Source organism: Accipiter gentilis, chromosome 34, assembly GCF_929443795.1.
Source record: "Accipiter gentilis chromosome 34, bAccGen1.1, whole genome shotgun sequence".
NCBI classification, from domain to species: Eukaryota; Metazoa; Chordata; class Aves; order Accipitriformes; family Accipitridae; genus Astur; species Astur gentilis.
In genome coordinates this window covers 2,407,457-2,427,944 of record NC_064913.1, presented here as the reverse complement: position 1 = coordinate 2,427,944, position 20,488 = coordinate 2,407,457, and the positions used below count along the sequence as shown (strand labels likewise).

Below are 20,488 nucleotides of genomic sequence, written 5' to 3'. Positions count from 1 at the left end.
AAAGTGATTCAGTACATACTGCAGGAGCACTTAAATGCAGACATTAACGGTGTAAATAATCCCAAACCTAGAGTAGTTACTTTTAGTAAGTCAGTAACAGTAAAGTTCAAGAACATGAAACACTCACCTTCTTTAACGATGACGATATTCTCTCTCTCTGTCTCGTTCTCTATCGCGATCTCTGTCACGATCACGATGCCTCTCTCTTTCACGGCTTCTTTCCCGGTAATAGTCATCGTGACGATCTCTACTACGTGATTTGTGGCGCCTACTTTTTTCTCGTGACCTACTGTGGTCCCTCTCTCTGGATCGCTCACGTCTTCTAAAAGAAATTACTTCATTAAATTTTTCTTCAAAATACAAGCCATCCCCACGCTGAATTTAATCAAAAAGGGGTATGAGAGAACTATCTGTTCACTGTGATGCAGATATGTTTTTGTATATAACATGAAAGATAGCTGGTATAAAAGGTGGTGGCTAAGAACTCAGTTACACATAGTAAGGTGCATCCACTTTCTAATCTATCAAGTCAGAAAGTGCATGCTCAGAATGGAGGATGAGATGGCTGAAATCAGCCAGGGGAATGCACCATACCTCAAACGATCACTACAACATGGCTGCTAATCTGCGTACTGAAAGCATGTGCCAAAACCAGCTGTCTGTGCTTTTAATATTCAAGGCCAACTACACTACTGCTACTATATCCAAATGAACTAGAGGCTCAGTGTTTGTCCTAACACTGAAAGGGGCATTATTTAAGCTTTGAAAGAAATACCAATCTCTTACTTGTACTAGGTAGAAGAGTCCATGAATTCTAAATCTATCTACTCTTGATTTTTAGATTGTATGACAAACGACAACAGGCAAAATCATTCTGACCAACTTTTTTCCCTGCAACTTGAGTGTACTTCTACTGCAACAAGCATGGAGAAGATTACTTTTAAGCAAAATGAAAACTGGCATCAAATATCCTCAGTCTTAATTTTCAATAGTGAATTCTAACAAAAATTATGCACTGGACATCTTAATTGATAAAGGATAATTCTATTTTTAAGTTCACACATTGCAAGAGTACTGGGTAGGAAAGGATACTAACTAAAACTAAGAGTTCAATTTAAGCTAGTCAGATCAGTTTTGAAAAGAGGGTTAATTAAAAGGTAGCTAAGTTCTGGAAACCCCTGTTTGGTTCTTTCACAGATTTCTTGTGCAACTCAGCAAATCACTACGCTTCTTACATAACTTAGTTTCTTCTCCGAGAACTAGTCCGGTGCTACACCTTCCCTTTTGTGAGTAAGGCCAGATGGAAGAGGAAAGTTTTACCTGGATCCAGAACCATAAGACTTGGACTCAATTCCATGAAGGCAGTCCTGAAGAGAGCTAATAAGAACTTTACAGCGATCATCCGCAGACACTTTGGACTGTTTAATTAAGGAAATGGCCGTTACCAAGGTCTCTATAGCACTTCCATAGTCCCCTGAAAATGATACAAGATCGTGATCAGAAAACTATACAAATTAAATCAAATATTTTTATCTGTGATAGTATTACCATTTCGAGTATCTTCTCTTCAACAGCCATCCAGATCATTTACTGTAGAACCAAATATTAAAATACTGTCCAGATCAGTACTCAGAAGGCATTCTCAGAAACTAACTGGAGCACAGTACAAAATCAGTCATATGTTGTACCTAAATTCAGCCTCCTATTAGGAAAATGTGGCTTCAGGGCTGCCAGTTTCCTAATAGAAAAGCTATAAACTCTTTTCAGCTGGGTAGAATAGCAAACAAATTAATAGAGTTTTACTAACCAGCACTGGCATCCGATACAGCTCTCGAAATGGCACTGCTTGAAATCGCCCTATTTCTATTCATGATTTCTTCAAATTCTGCTTCACTTAGAGGTGTCCTTGCAGCATCCATTTCTCTGCAAGCAATAAAACTAGTATTTAAAAGGTTAAGAAAAACACCAGCAGCTATCATTGCAGTTTTAACAATCCAAGTTTGCAACTTTAAGCAAAGTGACAAACAGAAAAGAAAGCAGGATCTGGGTTTGGTTTTGGTTTTTGTTAAGGACCATGTTACAGTATAAAATCCTGAAAGCTAGAAAAAAAAAAAAAGAAAAAAGGTAAAAAACAATTAAGACATTGCTGTATAAATAGACTTATATTCTTGTTCATCCCATCTATTTTGAAGATTCAGCAGCACTTCAATACTGTGCTTTACTAATATTTATAATTTTCATAAAATCCTCGAAGGTATGTAAGTAGATATTATCCCAATTGAATGAATGTGGAAATACATGTACATAGGCAATGCGACTTTGAGCAAAATTAGAGATTATTTTTAAAACAATACTGGAATTAGAACTATATGATCCTGTTTCCCAGATCTTAACTAAGACCAGAATGCTGTAACTTTTGAAAAGCAAATATAGCCTATCAACTTTAAAACACTCAATTTTCTGAATGATACTTCAATATTTTACAGCTAATTTTATTATTTTTTTTATTTCTGGTCAAGTTCAATGTGCTCCAATTTGATCTCCAGACTGGTCACAGTAAGGAGGAAGCAATAAACCAGAATCCTCATACTCATTACACTTTTTTACTTTAATTATTAGCTACCTATATAGGGTTTCCAAAGTAACAGAAGTTAACCTATACAAAAATTTTTCCAAAAGTTTTGCAGTGTCCTATTAGCCAGTCTCCATATCAAAATTTGGAGAAATACGTTAGAGACAAATGTTGAGACTGTTGAACTGGCCCACTGCTTGATATTTCTAGAACAGTGTTAGTTCTTCTGGTAGAAAGAAAATGCAGAATAATAAGCAATGCTATCCTCTTAATTGCAAGAAGTGGAACAAGATCCTATAGCCAGTTTAGCATAAGAGGAAATGTCTAAAAATTCATACCTCCCTGAGTTTTGAGTATTATTTTTCGTGTGCCTCCCATAGAATGGAATATGTAATTTTTCTCTTATGGACATGTTATTTCCAGTGAAACGCCTATGATATATAATTAATGACAATTTAAATAGTTATGGATGATAGTTTTAACATTATTAATGAAAATACTGGACAGTAAGTTATACTGTCCTATTCCCACTCCTTCCCTCCCCAGACATTCTATAAACTGCAGACAACCTCGATTTTGTCCATCAAAAAACAACCGACACCTTATCGTTTTATTATATTTCAGGCAATTAAGCCAAATACTTGAATTTCTATAGCTTCTGTAGGAACACAGAATGTACAGATGCGTGGGTTTTTTTAAAATTTGTGGTAAAAGAAGAATCAAAGCAAACTGTCTTCGCAGAAAACATTTTAAGCAAGAGAAGCATCTCTCATGCTAGCAGTAAAATCACAACTGAAAAATCCAAACATAACTATGTAAAAAAGTTTTTCTTACAATTTATCCCAAAATGTTCTGTGACAAATACAAATATGGTGAAAACCAAGGAACAGGAGCAAGACAGAGGTACTTGAAAGCACAGATGAAAAAGATGTTTCAAACAAGATGTGAAAAACTTGACAAGTCAAGTCAGACTCAGAAACTCTGTCCCAGATAGGATTAACCATAGGAAAAGCCACTGCTACAAACATAGCAAGATTGCACCAAATGAGCCACAGCATCTTGACAGAAAAGGAAGATAAAAGTCTTGCAGTAAAATCACGCCTGGTTTTTGAGACAAAGACTAACTTTGAATTGAATCTGGAAGAAAAAAAGGACTAGCAGAGCTACTGAAAGATGAAAATGGCATGAGCTTGGTATGGCACTGTACTCAACATACACACATATTCAAAAAGGAGAGCTCCAGAGCATTCTAAAAAGACAGCTTGCAAAGCACAATGGTAAAGGTAGAGGTCAGAATTTCAAGTTAAGGCAGAAGCGCAACCAGAAGCTGCTGCATAGGAAGCGATATATAAGTTTGCACGTAGAACACATGGAATAAAGACACTGCCAAATACAAACAGTGAAGACAAACAATTCAGAGCTGAAAAGGGAAACTGAGATTACTAGTATTGCATTTCAGGATTTTCTTACTGCTACAAACATGCTTCTGAGAGGTATTTCACTGAGAGAAGTGAAAAGGGGCAAATTAGATGACTGCTGGGATCCCTTCCAGCCCTATTTTGCATCATTTTTAACATTTGCATTAAAAAAGAAAACCAAATACTTCCTACAAGAGTAAAATCTGCTACCAAGCACATCACACCAAAAGTACTCACCTTCCAGGTGGCCCATAGTCACCTCTGTCATATGGTGGAGGTCGGCCATATGGATCTGTCGGAGGTGGGCCACGGCTGTCTGAAGTAGGTATGCCACTGTTGGCAGGTGGGGGGAAGAAAGCTGGATTCACATGTGGTGCAGGTGGTGGAGCACCTGGAGGTGGCCCAGGGAGATGTGGAGGAGGTGCAAGAGTCAGGGGTGGCCCAAGAGGGCCAGGCGGACGAGGGGGAAATGGACCGGGAGGTGGAGGTGGACCCTGCTGAGGTGGTGGTGGACCTGGTGGTGGCCCATATCCTGGTACTGGTGGTGGAGGACCTGGAGGAAGTGGTCCAAGTGGAGGCTGACCAAAAGGCTGTCCTGGAAACAGAACTGGTGGTGGTGGACGGTCACCACGATTAGGAGGTCCAGCTAATGGAGGTGGGAGGACCTGACCAGGAGGTGGAGGGCCTGGTGGGCCTGGTGGACCAGGCGGACCTAAAGGTGGACGTGGGGGAGTTTGTCCAGCTAAAATAAAAATAAAAAAAAATAAAAAAGTTAATATATACAAAGAAAGAAAACTTAGTGAAATCATTAAAAATCTTGCTTTTTTTTATTCTTAAAAACAACAAAAACCCAAAATCAATCCCACTGAACAATTTGCAACTTACACAAGACATGCATGGTCCCACTTTGGGTCCAATAGCTTAGAAAATTTTTAACAGTTGCTTGACTATCAATATTTAAAGAGAACATTAACCTGGAAACTGGCAACCCACCCCTGCCAATCACTTAATCACCTGCTATTGTTTTCAAAACCCCCAAAAGCGTACAAAACCTAGAAAACACTGCATCCAACTTACACCTGCAGCTACTCTTTCATATGGGGCATAAGATACAATATATATTAAAAATATAGGAAAAACTATATTGGAAAAGGTAAGGTAAATGCTGTACCCAAACCTACTTTCAGGTCCTCATTAGTAATTTTTCAATTTGACCACATCCCTTTGACTGTTAGTAGACAATCTACTCAATGACATTCATTAAAACTAGTTAAGCTGAAACGAGAACTTCACTGCAATGCAAGCCTGATTGTTAAACAGATCTCTCCCTTATCAGAAACCTGACTAAATGTTAATACCTCCTCTTCAAATTTGTGGTATCCAAAGCACCAACTAACTGACTTCTCAGTAGGCATGAATCAAAGCTGAATTTCTGATGATGTGCAAACCCGTAATGCAGTAAGGAACAGAGTTACTTTATGTTCTGCAACACAGGCATTCTCACCACGTACAGCAAATCAGAAAATCTGAATCACACTGCACTAAAGACAAGTCTACTTGCTAACATGATCTTAGTTTTTTCATACTTTAAAAATATATACATCAACACATTATAAAGAATGTCTCTAAAAAATGTTATTACATTGCTATGAAATTCAGGAAGTACAACTCCCTGTTTGAATATCAACAAAGAAATATTGTCAAGTTCTATAATCCGGCGGTGAACGCTGATTATAGCACATTACTGAATTGCCTTGATCTTTATAATTCCCCAAATAAGTATGCTGCATTAATACAAGAAAAGACAAATGAAACTGAAACTCCATATATGAATTATTTTACCTGGGAAAGGTGGTGGTGGCCCTCCTGGCCCTGCTGGTCCAGGGAATCTGTCTCCACCTGGAATGGCACCTGGAAAACGACCTCGCCCTCTATTACTAGGTGGAAATGCTGCTCGTGAGCTTCCTCCTGGGGGACCAGCTTTACCTTCCCCAGACATCTGGCCAGACTGTGTGGCTGCAATGGAAAAACAAAAGTGTAATTACATAAATCAAAATAGGTTAAAGCTTTTCAACTCAATCTAAAGTTTTATGCCGCACTAAAGCATGACCTTATGAGCACCAACTTGCTTCTCGGTACCCAAACCCAAAGCTATTCGGGGAGGAAAAAGTGCTTTGCTAAAATATGACAGTGTTCCAATGTCCCCATACTAATGGAATAGCATCTGGGGAGACTGTCAGTCCTTCTAATGCAGCCCAAGGCCACAAAGGAACACATTTACACGAGGACTGGGAAGCACAAGACAACGTGCTGGAGGAAAGCACAACAAACACAGTATCTCTCTTCGCCATTTTGTCAGAAGCACAACTTATCCATACATCAGAATTCAGTCCAATTTGTCTAGAAACATTAAATTTCTAAATGCTGTTGTCTTGTTTTGGTTTTTTTTAAAATGAAATCCACAAGAAAATGAGAAAGCTTCTCCAACCATAAGACAAGAGTTTCACAAATCTGCAACCTTCTCTCAGCGAGTGCTCTCTCTTGCCAAAACAACAGATCCTCAGTACATTAAGTGATTTTTTTAAATTTATACTTTTAAGAGGACCATCTTCAAACAAAACTGCAACTTCATTCACCTTACTGGAAGTACTTTATAGGTATTTTAAACCACGTAGAGATTATCAGATGCCAAGAGAAAAAGTTGCAGTACTACTTTGGAATAAACTTCTATTTTTCCAAGACAGTACATGAGAAAGGCTTACTTTTCCTTGACTGCATTTCAAACTGACTCAGGAATTGTTTATTACATGGAGTCACAACAGGATTTTGCCCATGCAATTCTCTTTTAGGCAATAAATCCATCAACTTTTTGGAGGATGCTTCTGATCCCACACCCACAAGGGCAAACCTGAAAGAGAGAAAAGAGGGGAGAGAGAGAGAGAGCGCAAAGAGGGGAGAGAGAGAGCGCAAAGAGGAGAGAGAGAGAGAGAGAGCAAAGAGGAGAGAGAGCAAAGAGCAAAGAGGAGGGAGAGAGAGCGCGGGCAAAGAGGAGGGAGAGGGAGCGCGGGCAAAGAGGAGGGAGAGGGAGCGCGAGCAAAGAGGAGGGAGAGGGAGCGCGAGCAAAGAGGAGGGAGAGGGAGCGGGCGCAAAGAGGAGGGAGGGAGCGGGCGCAAAGAGGAGGGAGGGAGCGGGCGCAAAGAGGAGGGAGGGAGCGGGCGCAAAGAGGAGGGAGGGAGCGGGCGCAAAGAGGGGAGCGCAAAGAGGGGAGCGCAAAGAGGGGAGCGCAAAGAGGGGAGCGCAAAGAGGGGAGCGCAAAGAGGGGAGCGCAAAGAGGGGAGCGCAAAGAGGGGAGCGCAAAGAGGGGAGCGCAAAGAGGGGAGCGCAAAGAGGGGAGCGCAAAGAGGGGAGCGCAAAGAGGGGAGCGCAAAGAGGGGAGCGCAAAGAGGGGAGCGCAAAGAGGGGAGCGCAAAGAGGGGAGCGCAAAGAGGGGAGCGCAAAGAGGGGAGCGCAAAGAGGGGAGCGCAAAGAGGGGAGCGCAAAGAGGGGAGCGCGAGCAAAGAGGGGAGCGCGAGCAAAGAGGGGAGCGCGAGCAAAGAGGGGAGCGCGAGCAAAGAGGGGGGAGAGAGCAAAGAGGGGGGAGAGAGAAAAGAGGGGGGAGAGAGAAAAGAGGGGGGAGAGAGAAAAGAGGGGGGAGAGAGAAAAGAGGGGGGAGAGAGAAAAGAGGGGGGAGAGAGAAAAGAGGGGGGAGAGAGAAAAGAGGGGGGAGAGAGAAAAGAGGGGGGAGAGAGAAAAGAGGGGGGAGAGAGAAAAGAGGGGGGAGAGAGAAAAGAGGAGAGAGAGAGAGAGAAAAGAGGAGAGAGAGAGAGAAAAAAAGAGGAGAGAGAGAAAAAAGAGGAGAGAGAGAGAAAAAAAGAGGAGAGAGAAAAAAAGAGGAGAGAGAGAGAAAAGAGGAGAGAGAGAGAGAAAAGAGGAGAGAGAGAGAGAAAAGAGGAGAGAGAGAGAGAAAAGAGGAGAGAGAGAGAAAAGAGGAGAGAGAGAGAAAAGAGGAGAGAGAGAGAGAAAAGAGGAGAGAGAGAGAGAGAAAAGAGTTACACCACAGTTTTCCCACTTCCTGGATATCCTGATGCCTCATGAAAAAGGTTACACACAGTAAACAAAAGAATACTTGAAAACTAAATACAGAAACTGCCTCACAGGTCTTAGTCCAGTTTTCAGAACAGATACAGTGACTCATTCATTCTAGGACATACAAGAACCACCACAAGTGCAAGTACAAGATGCATCAAAATATATCACAGCAAAGGCAGCTTTCTGGTAGCGTATCAATACACTATATATTAATTCATATGATCAAGTTATTATTAAGCATTCAGTGTGTTCTCATTATTACTAAGGAGAGAGAAAGGCACATTCATGCAAGGAAGATTAGGTTGCCAGTGAAAAATGGGCTCAAGTGCTCACTTTCAACAGTTAATGGAAAATAAAGCACGTAAAGAAAGATATAATAATGGAGGTTAGGGGAACACTATTTACACTATGAGGAGCAACAAATATCACCACCACACAAACTGAAATCTAGGAGTAGAATCTTCATGAAGAGTGCCAACAAGATTTAACTCACAAATTAGTAAGACATGCAATACCGTCATAAAAAATTACGCCTGAAATTTAAGTCATTAGTATGAAATTATACACCCAGTCATTGTTAAATAAACATTATCAGTTCACATACTGACAGTTATGAAAATTGAAACTCTTTCCCCTTCTCCACCCTCCCAAACTTCAGTCCACCTACAGAAAAAAACAAATGACAAGTTCTTACCCTTTAGACTGGCCATTAGCACGATTTTCAAAAAATTTTATCTCCAAAATATCATTTACCCCCAGTGAATGAACTGCTTCAGTTAAGTCTTCATCTGTTGTCCACTGAAAAATATTTTTAATATTAAGCTGTGAAAGCTTATCTAAAACACCATGAAAAGGTCAACTAAGTTTTCCATGCCTTTTTTTTTTTTTTTTTTTTTGCATGTGTGAAATTGGTCAAGAGGAATACTTTATTCAGGCTGTCAACATTTTCTGAATTTTGGAGAACAGTCGTTTAGATTTTACAATTCTCAGAAAATTAGTTTTAAAAATATACACACATCCTCATATGCTACATTGCATCAACTCCTCCACACAGTATACCAGCTACAGTATGCAGAAAAAAATTTGTATTTGAGTAACTTTTGTTTTCTGAGTGCAAGGCTTCAACTGAACTATTTCAGTAACTTACTTTTTCCACACCCGATCCATTTTTTCTCCCACTGATTCTATTATTTCTACAAAAAAGTCAATTTAAAATGCCGTATTAACCAGGTGCTTTGTGAGAGCTTTGACTAATCAGAGTTTAGTGAACTACATATTATTTGCACAAAAATAGCAGGATTTACAGACAAAAGAAGGGAAACTGGTACAGAAGCTATGGTTAGAAACAACTGCTTCCACTTAACCAAACCTACTTGCTGTAACTTCCTATTAATTACTATGTACCATTTAACAATTTCACTCACATCTGAAGATACGCAAATACACCAATAATTATGGTTTTCTTCTTAGGTCTGTAACTCCACCACCTCTTTAAATTTCATACGGGAAGTGCAAGGCAGGCTTTCAAGATTCTGAACTACTTATGTGATCTCTCTCAAATCAAGATTTCTTTCAAAAATTCAACAAATTACTTTCCTGAGAGCTAAACACAAAGAAAACAAGCACAATAGCAATGCTAAAGTAAATAAATGCACTTTTTGTGGATAACTTCATTTGTTAAGCCTAATAATAGGTAACAGGTAAACTGCCGCACATTGGGCCACTTGCTTTAGAAATTGTGACATTTGACTTGGATGAGCTCAGCTAATTCATGTGCATTTTACTAATTCCATTTGTATATTTTAGAATGGTACAACTGTTAAGTCAACTGCTCCTTTACTTACCTGTTTAGCTCCTGAAATTAGGATACTGTAATAAGCAATGAAAAGACACCTAAACACCCATAAAGCATTTTTTTCCAAGTTTAGCACTAGGAAGAAATTAATCAGATGGGAAAAAGCCTTGAATGAGAACTTTTCATGCGTGGACTTGCAATAATTTGATTTCAGGTAAACAGATATAAATGCCAGTTAGTTCAGCTACTGACCAGCTCTTGCACTTTGTTTGCCTAACTGCAATTGATTTTTAAATGCTTTACTGCTAACAAAAGTAATTGTCTTAAGGGCAACTGCAGTTCATTAAGTTATCCCAAACCTGTTACTCCTAGGATGGCAGAAATAAGCCTCAAGGCAAATACCTGAAAACAGTTTTGTTGGAAGAGTCACTGCCCTGGAGAAAGGGAAGTGGAAAAAGGCGCAAAGTAATTTCAAGAAAATCCCTGAGAACCTTCCAGTTCCTTTTTAAACTAAAAACTTCAGCAAGGGTTTACTAAAAAAAAAGGTTCATTCAGTAGTCTTAAGTATCTCCAGACATACAGTATTTGATAATTTAAGCTTGTTCTCCTCTTTCATTCAGCTCTCTGAAAACCTTAAGAAAGTGGTAGCACAAATACCCCTTCATAACAGTTAAAACACAAGAGGAAACTTTAAAGTTCATATTTACTGAAGATTTCCTTGATCTTTTAGACATCAAGACAGCTCCAGACAGGCTTACTAAATTTCAGATAAAAGAAAAAACCCAAAACAACAAAAACCCACTTGCTTTGCTGTACTATTAATTTAAAATAATTTTTAAGCCAAAAATATTTACAAAGAACTATGTTCATAACTATAAAATTCCTGGCTACACCTAAATAGTAATAGGATACTTACCCAAGTAAGATTTCCAATGTACAAGGCAATTCTTTTTCCAGTATATGTATAGACAACATTTGGTGCAGCTCCTTTACCTACATCATCCCCAACAGATGGTGGGAGAGAATCCATGTAATCACGATCTTCTGGGGCATCTCCATTATTCGCAGATGGAGAAATTACATCATCATATAAATCAATCTGATCATGTCCACCATATTCAGCTTCCTAAAATACAAAAGACACCTTGATTATATTTAACATTAAACACTCTTAAAACTCACTTGCAACAAAATGCTGTGATAGCTGCCACATTCCACAGACATGGCAAGTCTCATCCAACATCTACACAACACTCCCACTAAAAAGCTAAGCCCCAGTTTTATCCACATTAAAGTATATAAAATTCTTATGACTTCTATTATATTCTAAACTGAACAGAAAAAAAAAAATCCACAAAAAGTACCTCTGGCCACTGTTTTGCAATACTTTTGCCCTTTTAATATAAACAGAAATCCAAAAATCCCACAAGCCCTACTCCCAGAATTAGAGACATGAGCAACGTGCAAAATGAGAGGCTAACATTCTTTCTCAAGCAAATCTTTATTCCATCAAAACATTTGGTAGAGTAAACAGACCAAGTTTCAAGAACCCTACTGACAAACTGCGCATTCTACCTTTCAGATTTCTACTGCATTCCTAACTTGATTTTTATCTCCTCATTCACAGAGGGGCCAGACAGGGACAGAATTCTATTTTGTTTCATTAAATTTAATAAACCCAAGGGTTTATATTTATTAAACATTTATTTATTCATGGGCTACAGAGGGACTATTCTACAGCATAAGTCTGCCTCTGGAACATTTTGGTTCAGAAAAACAGCGTGGGGTTTTGGAGTGAATCACTCCCTTCTCCCTTGGGTTGGTACAGGTTACAGCACAGCTCTAGCCAAGTGAACTAGATTCCTTTCAGAGGGAATGGAAGCGAGTTTCCTTCCAGAAGCTCGGCTTCATGTGCTCAACAACTGCATCCTACCTACTAAATTGGAACAGAGAGGTCAAGATCAATCCGTGGTCCTTCAGATAGCTTTGAATCAGAAGTGTGGTAGGAATATTTGGTCCTAAAAGCCAGACTAAATTTCATCTGAAGTAGACCATGCAAACAGCGTGTTGGGTAGACGGAGGGGCCTAAGCACTGACTGCCTCAATCTGCTGATGTGCTACTACCGACCCATATTACTTTTTATTATAGAGACAGCTGTGCTGTCATCACCAAAGGCAGACAATTAAGAGAAGGGTAAAACATGTTGACTGCAAATGATAATAATCTCCTTCACAAAAACATGTAAAATCTTTTTTTAAAATACAACGTAACCTTAACCAGTGGGATTGCTTAACTCCAAATATGAATGAAGCTGGGTGTTGTATATTTGCATTAAGGAACTATTTTTGAAACAAAGACTTCTTTTGATACTTGATATTTTTCATCTTATATACTGTCACTCACCATATTCAACGGTGATCAACTCCACAATGGGACACTGCTATCCTTTTTTACTATCCTACCAATCACTTACAATCGAACAGCCCAATCTGTGTGAAGGAGAGGCACCATCTAAATGTCTACTGACAGGAAGGCAATAACTTCTCAGTGAACAACAGTGGTCTGACAAAGCTTAGGAGATCCGAGCAGTGTTTAATGTTAACCTTCAGCTTTTATACTGACTTTCATAGCTTGCTTTGCCACATGCAAAAGTTGGACTTCAAAAGCCTGCAGAGGATTCCTGGACTTCACCCTGATCCAGAACAGAAACCACCTTACCATGTTTGATATCAGAGATATTTCAGCATCCACTATCTTGTAAATCTCTATCTAGAAGCCCACACAAACATCCTAGATAGAATAGTTCAAGATACCAGATATAGTGACTAGAGAGAATCAAGTTGGATTCCACAGAAAAGAGGCTGCAAAGCTAGCAATCTTGATTGAAAACCCAATATATCCACAACCATCATCAGATGCTCAGCTGTCTTGAAAATAAGAAAACATTCATTATGAACTGGTATTCATACAGTGAGGGTATCGCTAAAACAGAAAAAAAAAAACCAAAAAAACACCAAAACAAGTAAGCTAAGTTTTAGCATTGTCAATCAAGAAGATTTGATCCTCAGTAAACTGCACTGTCCCAATACACCCTAAACTTCAACAGAGAATTTATCTTAAGATAAGTTTATCATCATTACATTAAGTAAGCATTTCATATTTTCACCTAGTCTGTCCAGTTCTCTGTCTCAGTTTGATTCCTCCTATCATCACAGCTAATGAAAGTAGGTTCAAAGAACAGCCTGGGACAGGCCTAAACATGACATCTTCTAGCAAGATTAAGGATGATGTCACAAGGCAATTAAGGAAATCCTCTGCTAAACATGCAGTAATTCTAGTCATCTGTGTGTATGGATGATGACTTCAGGGAAGTAGAATTTAGTCTTGGTAGACAGATCCAAATGGGCAGCCACCAGTCTTACAGCAGATGTACACTAACCTATCCCCTCTGAGAAAGCTAAAGTCAGCATTGCCAAAATACCAGAGTAGGCAGCAGTCCACAGCTCTGCTGCACTTCCCTAGTGGCAAGAAACTCCTCTGAAACAGATCAAGTTTCTATCACATAGGCTTTCAGGTCACCATCAAAGGAGAGGGAGAGAAACAGCAGGGCAGCACAGTCTGCATGTAATTGGGGGGGGGGGGGGGGGGGGGCACCCAACAGCATCAGTGCCTTAATTTAAATCAATAAAAACACAACAGAAACCCTGATGTTGTTCACTATAATCTCTTCTTACATCGTGCTGGTTTTGCATCAGCATAGAATTCAGTTACCAGTCTGTCAACAAGGTGTGTGGTTAGATGATTAAGAATGATCTGAGTCAGCAACTGCAAGTGTAGACGGGAGAGAGGTGTCTCGATGGCTGTTGCAGAAGATCCCACAACCCTTCCTCCTTCATACATGTACCATGGAAACTTACCTAAACACACCCTTCTTTCCCAGATGCAGAAGAGTAAGAAAAAGAATACAGGAAGCATTACTTCTCTAGTCTTGGCTATTTCAACAAATGCTCTGCCCATACCAGGAATTGTTTTGGACCTCTTTCAACTTCCTTAGTTAAGAGAAGACCATCAAGCACAAAGGAAAATTATTTCTACTCAATTATAGTCATTCACAATCTTACAGATAAACATGCTAAGAAACAAAGTCAGCATCAATATTCTGGCCCCTCTATAACCGACTTGGAGTAGCAATACATTTCCAAATCCCATGTTTTAACTAGACCACAATCTGAAATACCAGACCATTTGCTCTGGAAAACGAGGACTGAGACTCCACATTCTGTGCTATTAAGTGGGACTGGATGAATAAAAAGGGTACTTAAAAGATAACGCTCTCAAATATTCATGCCAGACTAACTGTTACACTTCCAGTTACTCAGCCCTCCCTTAATATTTTGTATTTTAATTACCCTTCACAGTGTTTTGCAACATTCAAATATCAAAGCCATAAACACATGGAACATCACGGTCATATCTAGAAGGGACAAATTAAAAGTGTAATTTCTTCTTGGAACTTAGCAGCCATACTCCTCTGAGTTGCTGAGAACTGGTCACTCCCATTACAAATGCTGTTTTGGAATTTTTTTTTTAAATAAGATTTCTTTAAAGTGTACATACATCTCTGAGACTTGCTTTTTCTGCTCAACTCTGTTCAATTTAAGAGTTAAACACTAAATTACACCTCCAAAAAGACATTAAAAAAAATTGGTGGTTTAAATGAAAACAATTGCTATCGTTTCTCAAAAAAACATTCAATTACGAAAAAGCAAATTATTCAGCTCCTCCCTTACTTTTTTAATTCAAGCTACAGTGTATGGGGTCAAAAACTCTAAATACACATTAGCATGCTGACTTTTTAAAGTTTGTAGATCCTGAAGAATAACAAGTTAAAGAGATAAGCAAAAATCTTTCTGGTTTCGATTAGCTGCCTGAACACACACAGGAACCTTAACAAATCAGCAGGCCTTTGATGTTTCTAAAATAGCACACTGCCTGTGGCAGAACCATCCACCACGGTGGACAAGTTTGTTAGACCATAAAATTCATGTTTACTCTACAGGCCCAAACACTCTCAGCTCTACAACTGGCACACCACTAAAATTTAAGCAATCTGATCGCTTGTCAAATAGAGTAACTAAAAATTCACAAGTAGTCAAAAGTATAAATTAAATGTAGGTGATATTGCTGTTTGCATTAGAACAAAGCTAAGAGGCACCAGATGAGATGGTTTCAAGTTTTCTTTGTAGTTTGATATTTGCTAATATACAAAGGTTATCTCTTCCCCAGACCCCCTTCAGCAGATCAACAGAACTGATGAAATAGTATGTGCAATACCTTATTGCATATAATTTTATAATGAACACAGGTCTGCCAGCTTATGGTTTTTTATGAACAGGACAGCTCTGTCCTTCTGAGTAGAAATTTATTATACCACAATATGTCCATCCCCTCCCATAATGAGATAACTGTCCTCCTGATATAAAGGCTGTTTTTAATAACCTGGTTTATGTGGCCATTAAATGCTAGCTTTTATTATTTATTACACAAAAAAATAATTTTTTTTCTGTGGTACAGATAAGAAGCCAAGAGAGTAACTAACACATTCCTAAGAATCCGTAGCCACAGAGGTTTCCAGATAATTAGCCTCTTAGCTGCTTACTCCATCTAAATCACTTTTATTATCCAGTTACAAAATACAAAATCAAAACTCTTTCATTTCTAATTTGTTAGCATTTAAATATCAAACTACAACACTACGGGCATGTTTAGACATATCTACAATGCAACTATGCAAGTATACTCATTAGAGTATAAACAAAGCAAGCGCTTTTTCCACAGCATTAGAATCCTTAAATTGTTTTGTATCCTCTGCTTGGTCAGAAGGATTTTTATATGTATACATACATATAATATGTATAATAAAACCAGGTTTTTACTGTTTAATTATGTGCATGTGTCTATGTGAAAAAACAAACTTGGGAAATGCAAAGCTGATCAGAGCATCAGAGAATTTGACAACACACGGTCACATCTTCGTGACTGCAGGAAAGTAACTGGGTTTGCTGGCCAAAGTTGCAGGCAACCTTGAGTCAGATCCAAGCTGTCCTCATGCACTGGCTCCTCCTTATCTCAGTATCACGCACCGATACTCTAGGCTTTTGTGTACAAAAACATACCCCGATATTTGCTAAAGCGGCCCTAATCTTACTGCGGTCACCTGCCATCAAGAGAATGCCAGCCTCAGCCATTTGTATGCAGATAATGTAGTTCTCATGTGAAGCACAGATCTGTTTCTTGAAGAGCAAGATGAATAACACCTAGGGAGATGGTCAAAGTAAAATATGCCATGCAGTACATATTTCTTACAGCTTACAAGCAATGTATGCAGGAAGTACTACGTTTATGAGACTCTCATCTCAAAATGAGACTTTACATAAAGACGAAAGACCACTGGATGGGGAAGCCAGCTTAGAAGAACAAAATGGAAAATGACTCAACCAAGTTCTGAAAATAAAAAAGGAGAGGAGCAAAAAAAAAACACGCAAAAAAGGCAGAAAAAAGCCTAAAAAAAAGGGAAAGCATGATTTAAAAAAAAATAAATACAGCTGGTGGGAGTCAAATTGAGTAAAACTGTAAGCCCAAGGACAAAGAATACAATAATGATGAACAGTAAGTTCATGAAAGACTAAGAGGCAACACTGACAGACATAGTTTTGATGAGCTCCAGATGGAATGGGAAAGATGCATTTTCATTAAAAAGATCAGACTTCAAGTCAAGTTAGCTCATTGCAACCAACACTAAATACAACCCAAGACAGTTCTTAGTTGTCATCCATCTTAGCCAGCTTGTAAACCCATGGCTCTGTTGTCTTTATTTCACCCTTATAACCTGTGGTTCATTAAGCGCTAATCAAGCAGAACATTCCACCCTCCCTTCTCCTGGAAAAAGGCATTAGAAAAAAAAAAGAAATCCCCAAAGAGCTTCAAAGATGAGTACCTTGAGGCCCAGAACAAGATAAAACAACCCAAGGCAGCTCATCCAGCCACAAGTCCTAAGTAGCCCTAAAAGTCTTAATTTACTACAGATGCAAACAAAAGTTTTGTCCCAGCTTGAGTATAAATAGTTATACTGTACCCAGAACAACTAAGCTACACAGTATATTTTTCAGTTCCTGCTACCGGCAAAACTGTAGTCCAACGTGAACAAATATTAAGTCAAATTAACGTAGCACAACACAATCAAAAAACAACAGCTTATTGCTTTACACATAAAGCAATTTTTCCCTACAAGTATGGCATTCCGTAAAATGTCCGCTACATAAACAAACAAGTAATGCAAATCACTTTCTCCCTACAGCATTTTCTTAACTGTCATCTTCAGCCATCCACAGATCAACCATGTCCCGTCTTACCAATTTAAGCTGTCAGCTTCAAGTCAGAAACGGTAATTCATGAATAGAAGCTTACAGAAGCTGACATCACAATGATGTCAGAAGTAGTAATAGTGTAGGCAGTAAAAACTAGCCTTCTTTTGTACTTGACAGAAGAAAACGGGAAAGTGCAGAGGTGTCACTCTCAGTAAAACTTTCTATTTTAAAGTAATATAGTTCAACTGAGCAGGTCCTGAGACAACATGAAAGTCACAAAAATGAAACTTGGAAAAGAACAAACAGCAAAATTTGGGGGCAAAAGAAAGACCAACCACAAAACAAAGCCAAGCTGAGGGAAAAGGGGCACCAGCCTCTTCTCACTTTTCTGCCCTATATCTTGCAAGGATCACAAACTGATGAAGCAGACTACAGAAACGCAGCCCCAGCAGGAGAGCAACTGGGGTGAATACAGCAAAAAGAGCAAAAGGGTCTCCTGACCGCTGGAATAAGCCAAACCAAATTACCACAAGACTGTCTTCATCTGTACCATCACCCTTCTTTGCACCATGGCTACAGGGAGCATCAATATTAACAACAACCTGGACCAGGACCCTGTGAGTGCAACAGAGCACCCCCATCACTTTTGTTCTGGCAAAAGTATTTGTCTGCACTACACTTACAGCACAGAACTATTCTACTGTGAGGACTTCTGCACACCTGAACTTACACAAACACTACTGGATTCAAATGAGGTTTTTTATTAAAAACTTGATTTCCTATCAGTGTTTTACCTGGAACTGATTAAACCAAAACCAAGTTATTAAAGAAACTGAAGAGATGTACTTTTATGCTAAATGGTATTTGTCCAAGGGTCCATCCCCATTTAAATTCATATAATGGGTCTTCAGCTGTAAGGAACAAACCTTCATGTGTAGGCAGCAAATCAGTCCTCTCCATCATCTGCTCGTTGGTATGGCAATTTTTTATAGTATACCTTTAGGAGATCACTAATCTTCTGAATTACTTTATCAATAAATATCTAAAGAATTAAAGTTTCCTGAGGTAGTTATAAGCTGCTTTCCAAATTAACTGTGACTTCCACAGCCTGTTACCTACTTCCCAGTTCTGCGTAGGGCAGGCAGGCATACAACTGTAAGCCCAGTAAAGGTGTGAAAGTGCAGTTGTTCTCGGTGATTTATGTTCTAGGGCAGGAACAATGCAATCTGGGGCAACACAACCTGGAGAAGTGCAAGAGCCACAAACATGACAGATGGCACACAAAACGGGTAGGAACATCAGGTTTTGGTAGGAAAGTAGGCACACTGCTTTTTGGGAAAGATGAGGGGCAAGAAAAGAACTAGAAAAGCGGACGGCTTGCAATCCAGGGAAGTTGTGTTTATTTCATCCACACTTCCTCACTAGAATAGAGCTCCTCCTCTAAAGAAGAGCCGTGCGACTTTCGTAACGACTAGGGAGAGAACAGCGAACCAAAAAAAAACAACCAAAACAAAATCCACCCAACATAAAAAAAGGGAGATAGTTTCTCCAGCGCTGCAGAACAAATCCGCACTAGTCCTGCCTCCCCCGCAAAGAGCGGCTGAGAAACTGTTACCGCTCGGCGCCTTTTTTTTTTTTTTTTTTTTATTCATCTCCGAACAATGGCAGCGGTTCCCCTCAGCCGCCGGGAAGGAGCTGCTCTCCCCACCGCATCCGGGAGGGGTCCCGTCCCCTACGGCCTCCTCCTGCGCGGGGCGGCAGAGGGATCTGGAGCCGCTCCTGCCTTCAGAAGGGAGGGAAAAGGAGGGAGAAAGGGAAGGCGCTCGCTCCCGGCGCACCGCGGCCTCTCCCGCGCCCTGCCCGCCAGCAGCCTCCCCTCAGAGACCGCGGCCGGCGCTGCCCGCCAACACCCGCCGGACCGGCCGGGCCTGAGGCGCGGCCTTGTCGTCGTTCGTCGTCCCCCGCCCCGATCCGCGCCCTCGGCGACGGCGGGAAAAGCCCGGCGGCGGTAGCCGGCCGAACAATGGCGGCGGCGGCGGCGGCGGCGGCAACGGCGGCGCGGCCCGGCCCGGCCGCCTCGCTGAGGGGCCTGCAGGCGGCGCGGCGGCGGCGGCGGCGAAGGAAGAGGAAAGGAGGGGAGGGGCCGGGCCGGCCGGCGCGTACCTGGTTGAATTCCTCGCCCACGTCGGCGTAGATGTCGATGTGGTCCACGCCGTCCGCCATGATCCCGCCCGGCCGCGCCCGGACCGGAGCCGCCGCCGCCGCCGCCGCCGGGAGGGAGGGGGGAGGGAAGGAGGGAGGGGGCGGGGAGCGAGGCGTCACTTCCGCGCGAGAAGGGGCGGGGGAAGGGGGCTTCCGGCAACTGCAGAAGTGGCGGCTGCCCCAGGGAGGAGCGGGGAGGGAAGGCGGAGCTGGAGAAGCCCCACCCACCCCCGGCGCCGGGTCCGCCCCGCCCCGCCTAGCCAAGTCCCCGCCCCCGCGCGGGCCCCTTCCCGCCTCTGGGTCCGCTCGCGCGTCCCCCGCCCTCGCGGGAGCGGCCATGTTGAGGCAGCGGACTGGCGGAGCCTCAGCCTGTGAGGGGAGCGCGGGGCTCGGGGCCGGCGGCGCTGGGCCCTCGCCGTGTGGGGTGTCCTGCAGGGCTGGGGGGAGGCTTCTCTGTCTCGGGGAATGGGGCTGAGGCAAGCTCTGCTGGGTGCTTGCTCGTGTTTCCTTCCCCGCTCAGCCTCGCTCCCCCGGGGGAGCGCTGCCCGGCTGAGGAGAAGCGCCTTGATTGCTGTGAATAGCCAAGGACTTCAATTAACATCTGTAAAATGAAGCAGAGTGCCACGTCTCCAAACCAGGGATGCAGAGGCTGGGCATAGGAGCGCAGTACCTTGTGCAGAAAGGACACAAGCCAGCACACGCTCTCCTGTGTTCAGCCGGACTCTATGAAGTACCGTGCTGGTACAGAGCTCGGCTTTAACGTCGCAAAGTGAAGAAAACGAGTGTCAGATCAAGAGATTTTATTTATTTATTTTTTTCATGCATTCAGAACTGATAGGGTTGCAAAGACAGCTTCAGGTTGTTTTTGAATGAATGTGCCTCTTGCCCAGATCCACGTTTACGCCCCAGATGATTCAAAACCAGTGAGCGTCTCCTGGAGCGTAACGCACAATGCGCATAGTGTTCTACTACTTCGTAGGTGATCTGCGTTGTACGTTATGTTGC

General features: G+C 41.4%; 1 protein-coding gene across 9 annotated transcripts in view; it reads right to left on the bottom strand.

Annotated features, from left to right (window-relative positions):
- The window catches only part of CPSF6 (cleavage and polyadenylation specific factor 6), a 38,385-nt gene extending 18,800 nt beyond the window's left edge, over positions 1–19,585 (bottom strand). For 4 of the 9 annotated variants that reach the window (XR_007504611.1, XR_007504612.1, XM_049792047.1 and 1 more), the window contains exons 1-10: positions 19,445–19,585; positions 10,830–11,039; positions 8,813–8,916; positions 6,753–6,898; positions 5,833–6,006; positions 4,228–4,732; positions 2,911–3,003; positions 1,808–1,923; positions 1,321–1,474; positions 128–322 (exon numbers count right to left, since the gene is read on the bottom strand). Coding sequence is in view for 7 of the 9 variants with exons in the window: in XM_049792047.1 (XP_049648004.1) it covers positions 133–322; positions 1,321–1,474; positions 1,808–1,923; positions 2,911–3,003; positions 4,228–4,732; positions 5,833–6,006; positions 6,753–6,898; positions 8,813–8,916; positions 10,830–11,039; positions 19,445–19,504 (1,752 nt within the window). In the remaining 2 variants the exon portion in view is untranslated. Of the gene's footprint in view, positions 1–6; positions 30–127; positions 323–1,320; positions 1,475–1,807; positions 1,924–2,910; positions 3,004–4,227; positions 4,733–5,832; positions 6,007–6,752; positions 6,899–8,812; positions 8,917–10,829; positions 11,040–19,444 lie in introns of those variants that run through there. The other 5 variants (XM_049792046.1, XM_049792044.1, XM_049792049.1 and 2 more) reach the window with 5 other exon arrangements.
- Positions 19,586–20,488: the final 903 nt, after the last annotated feature.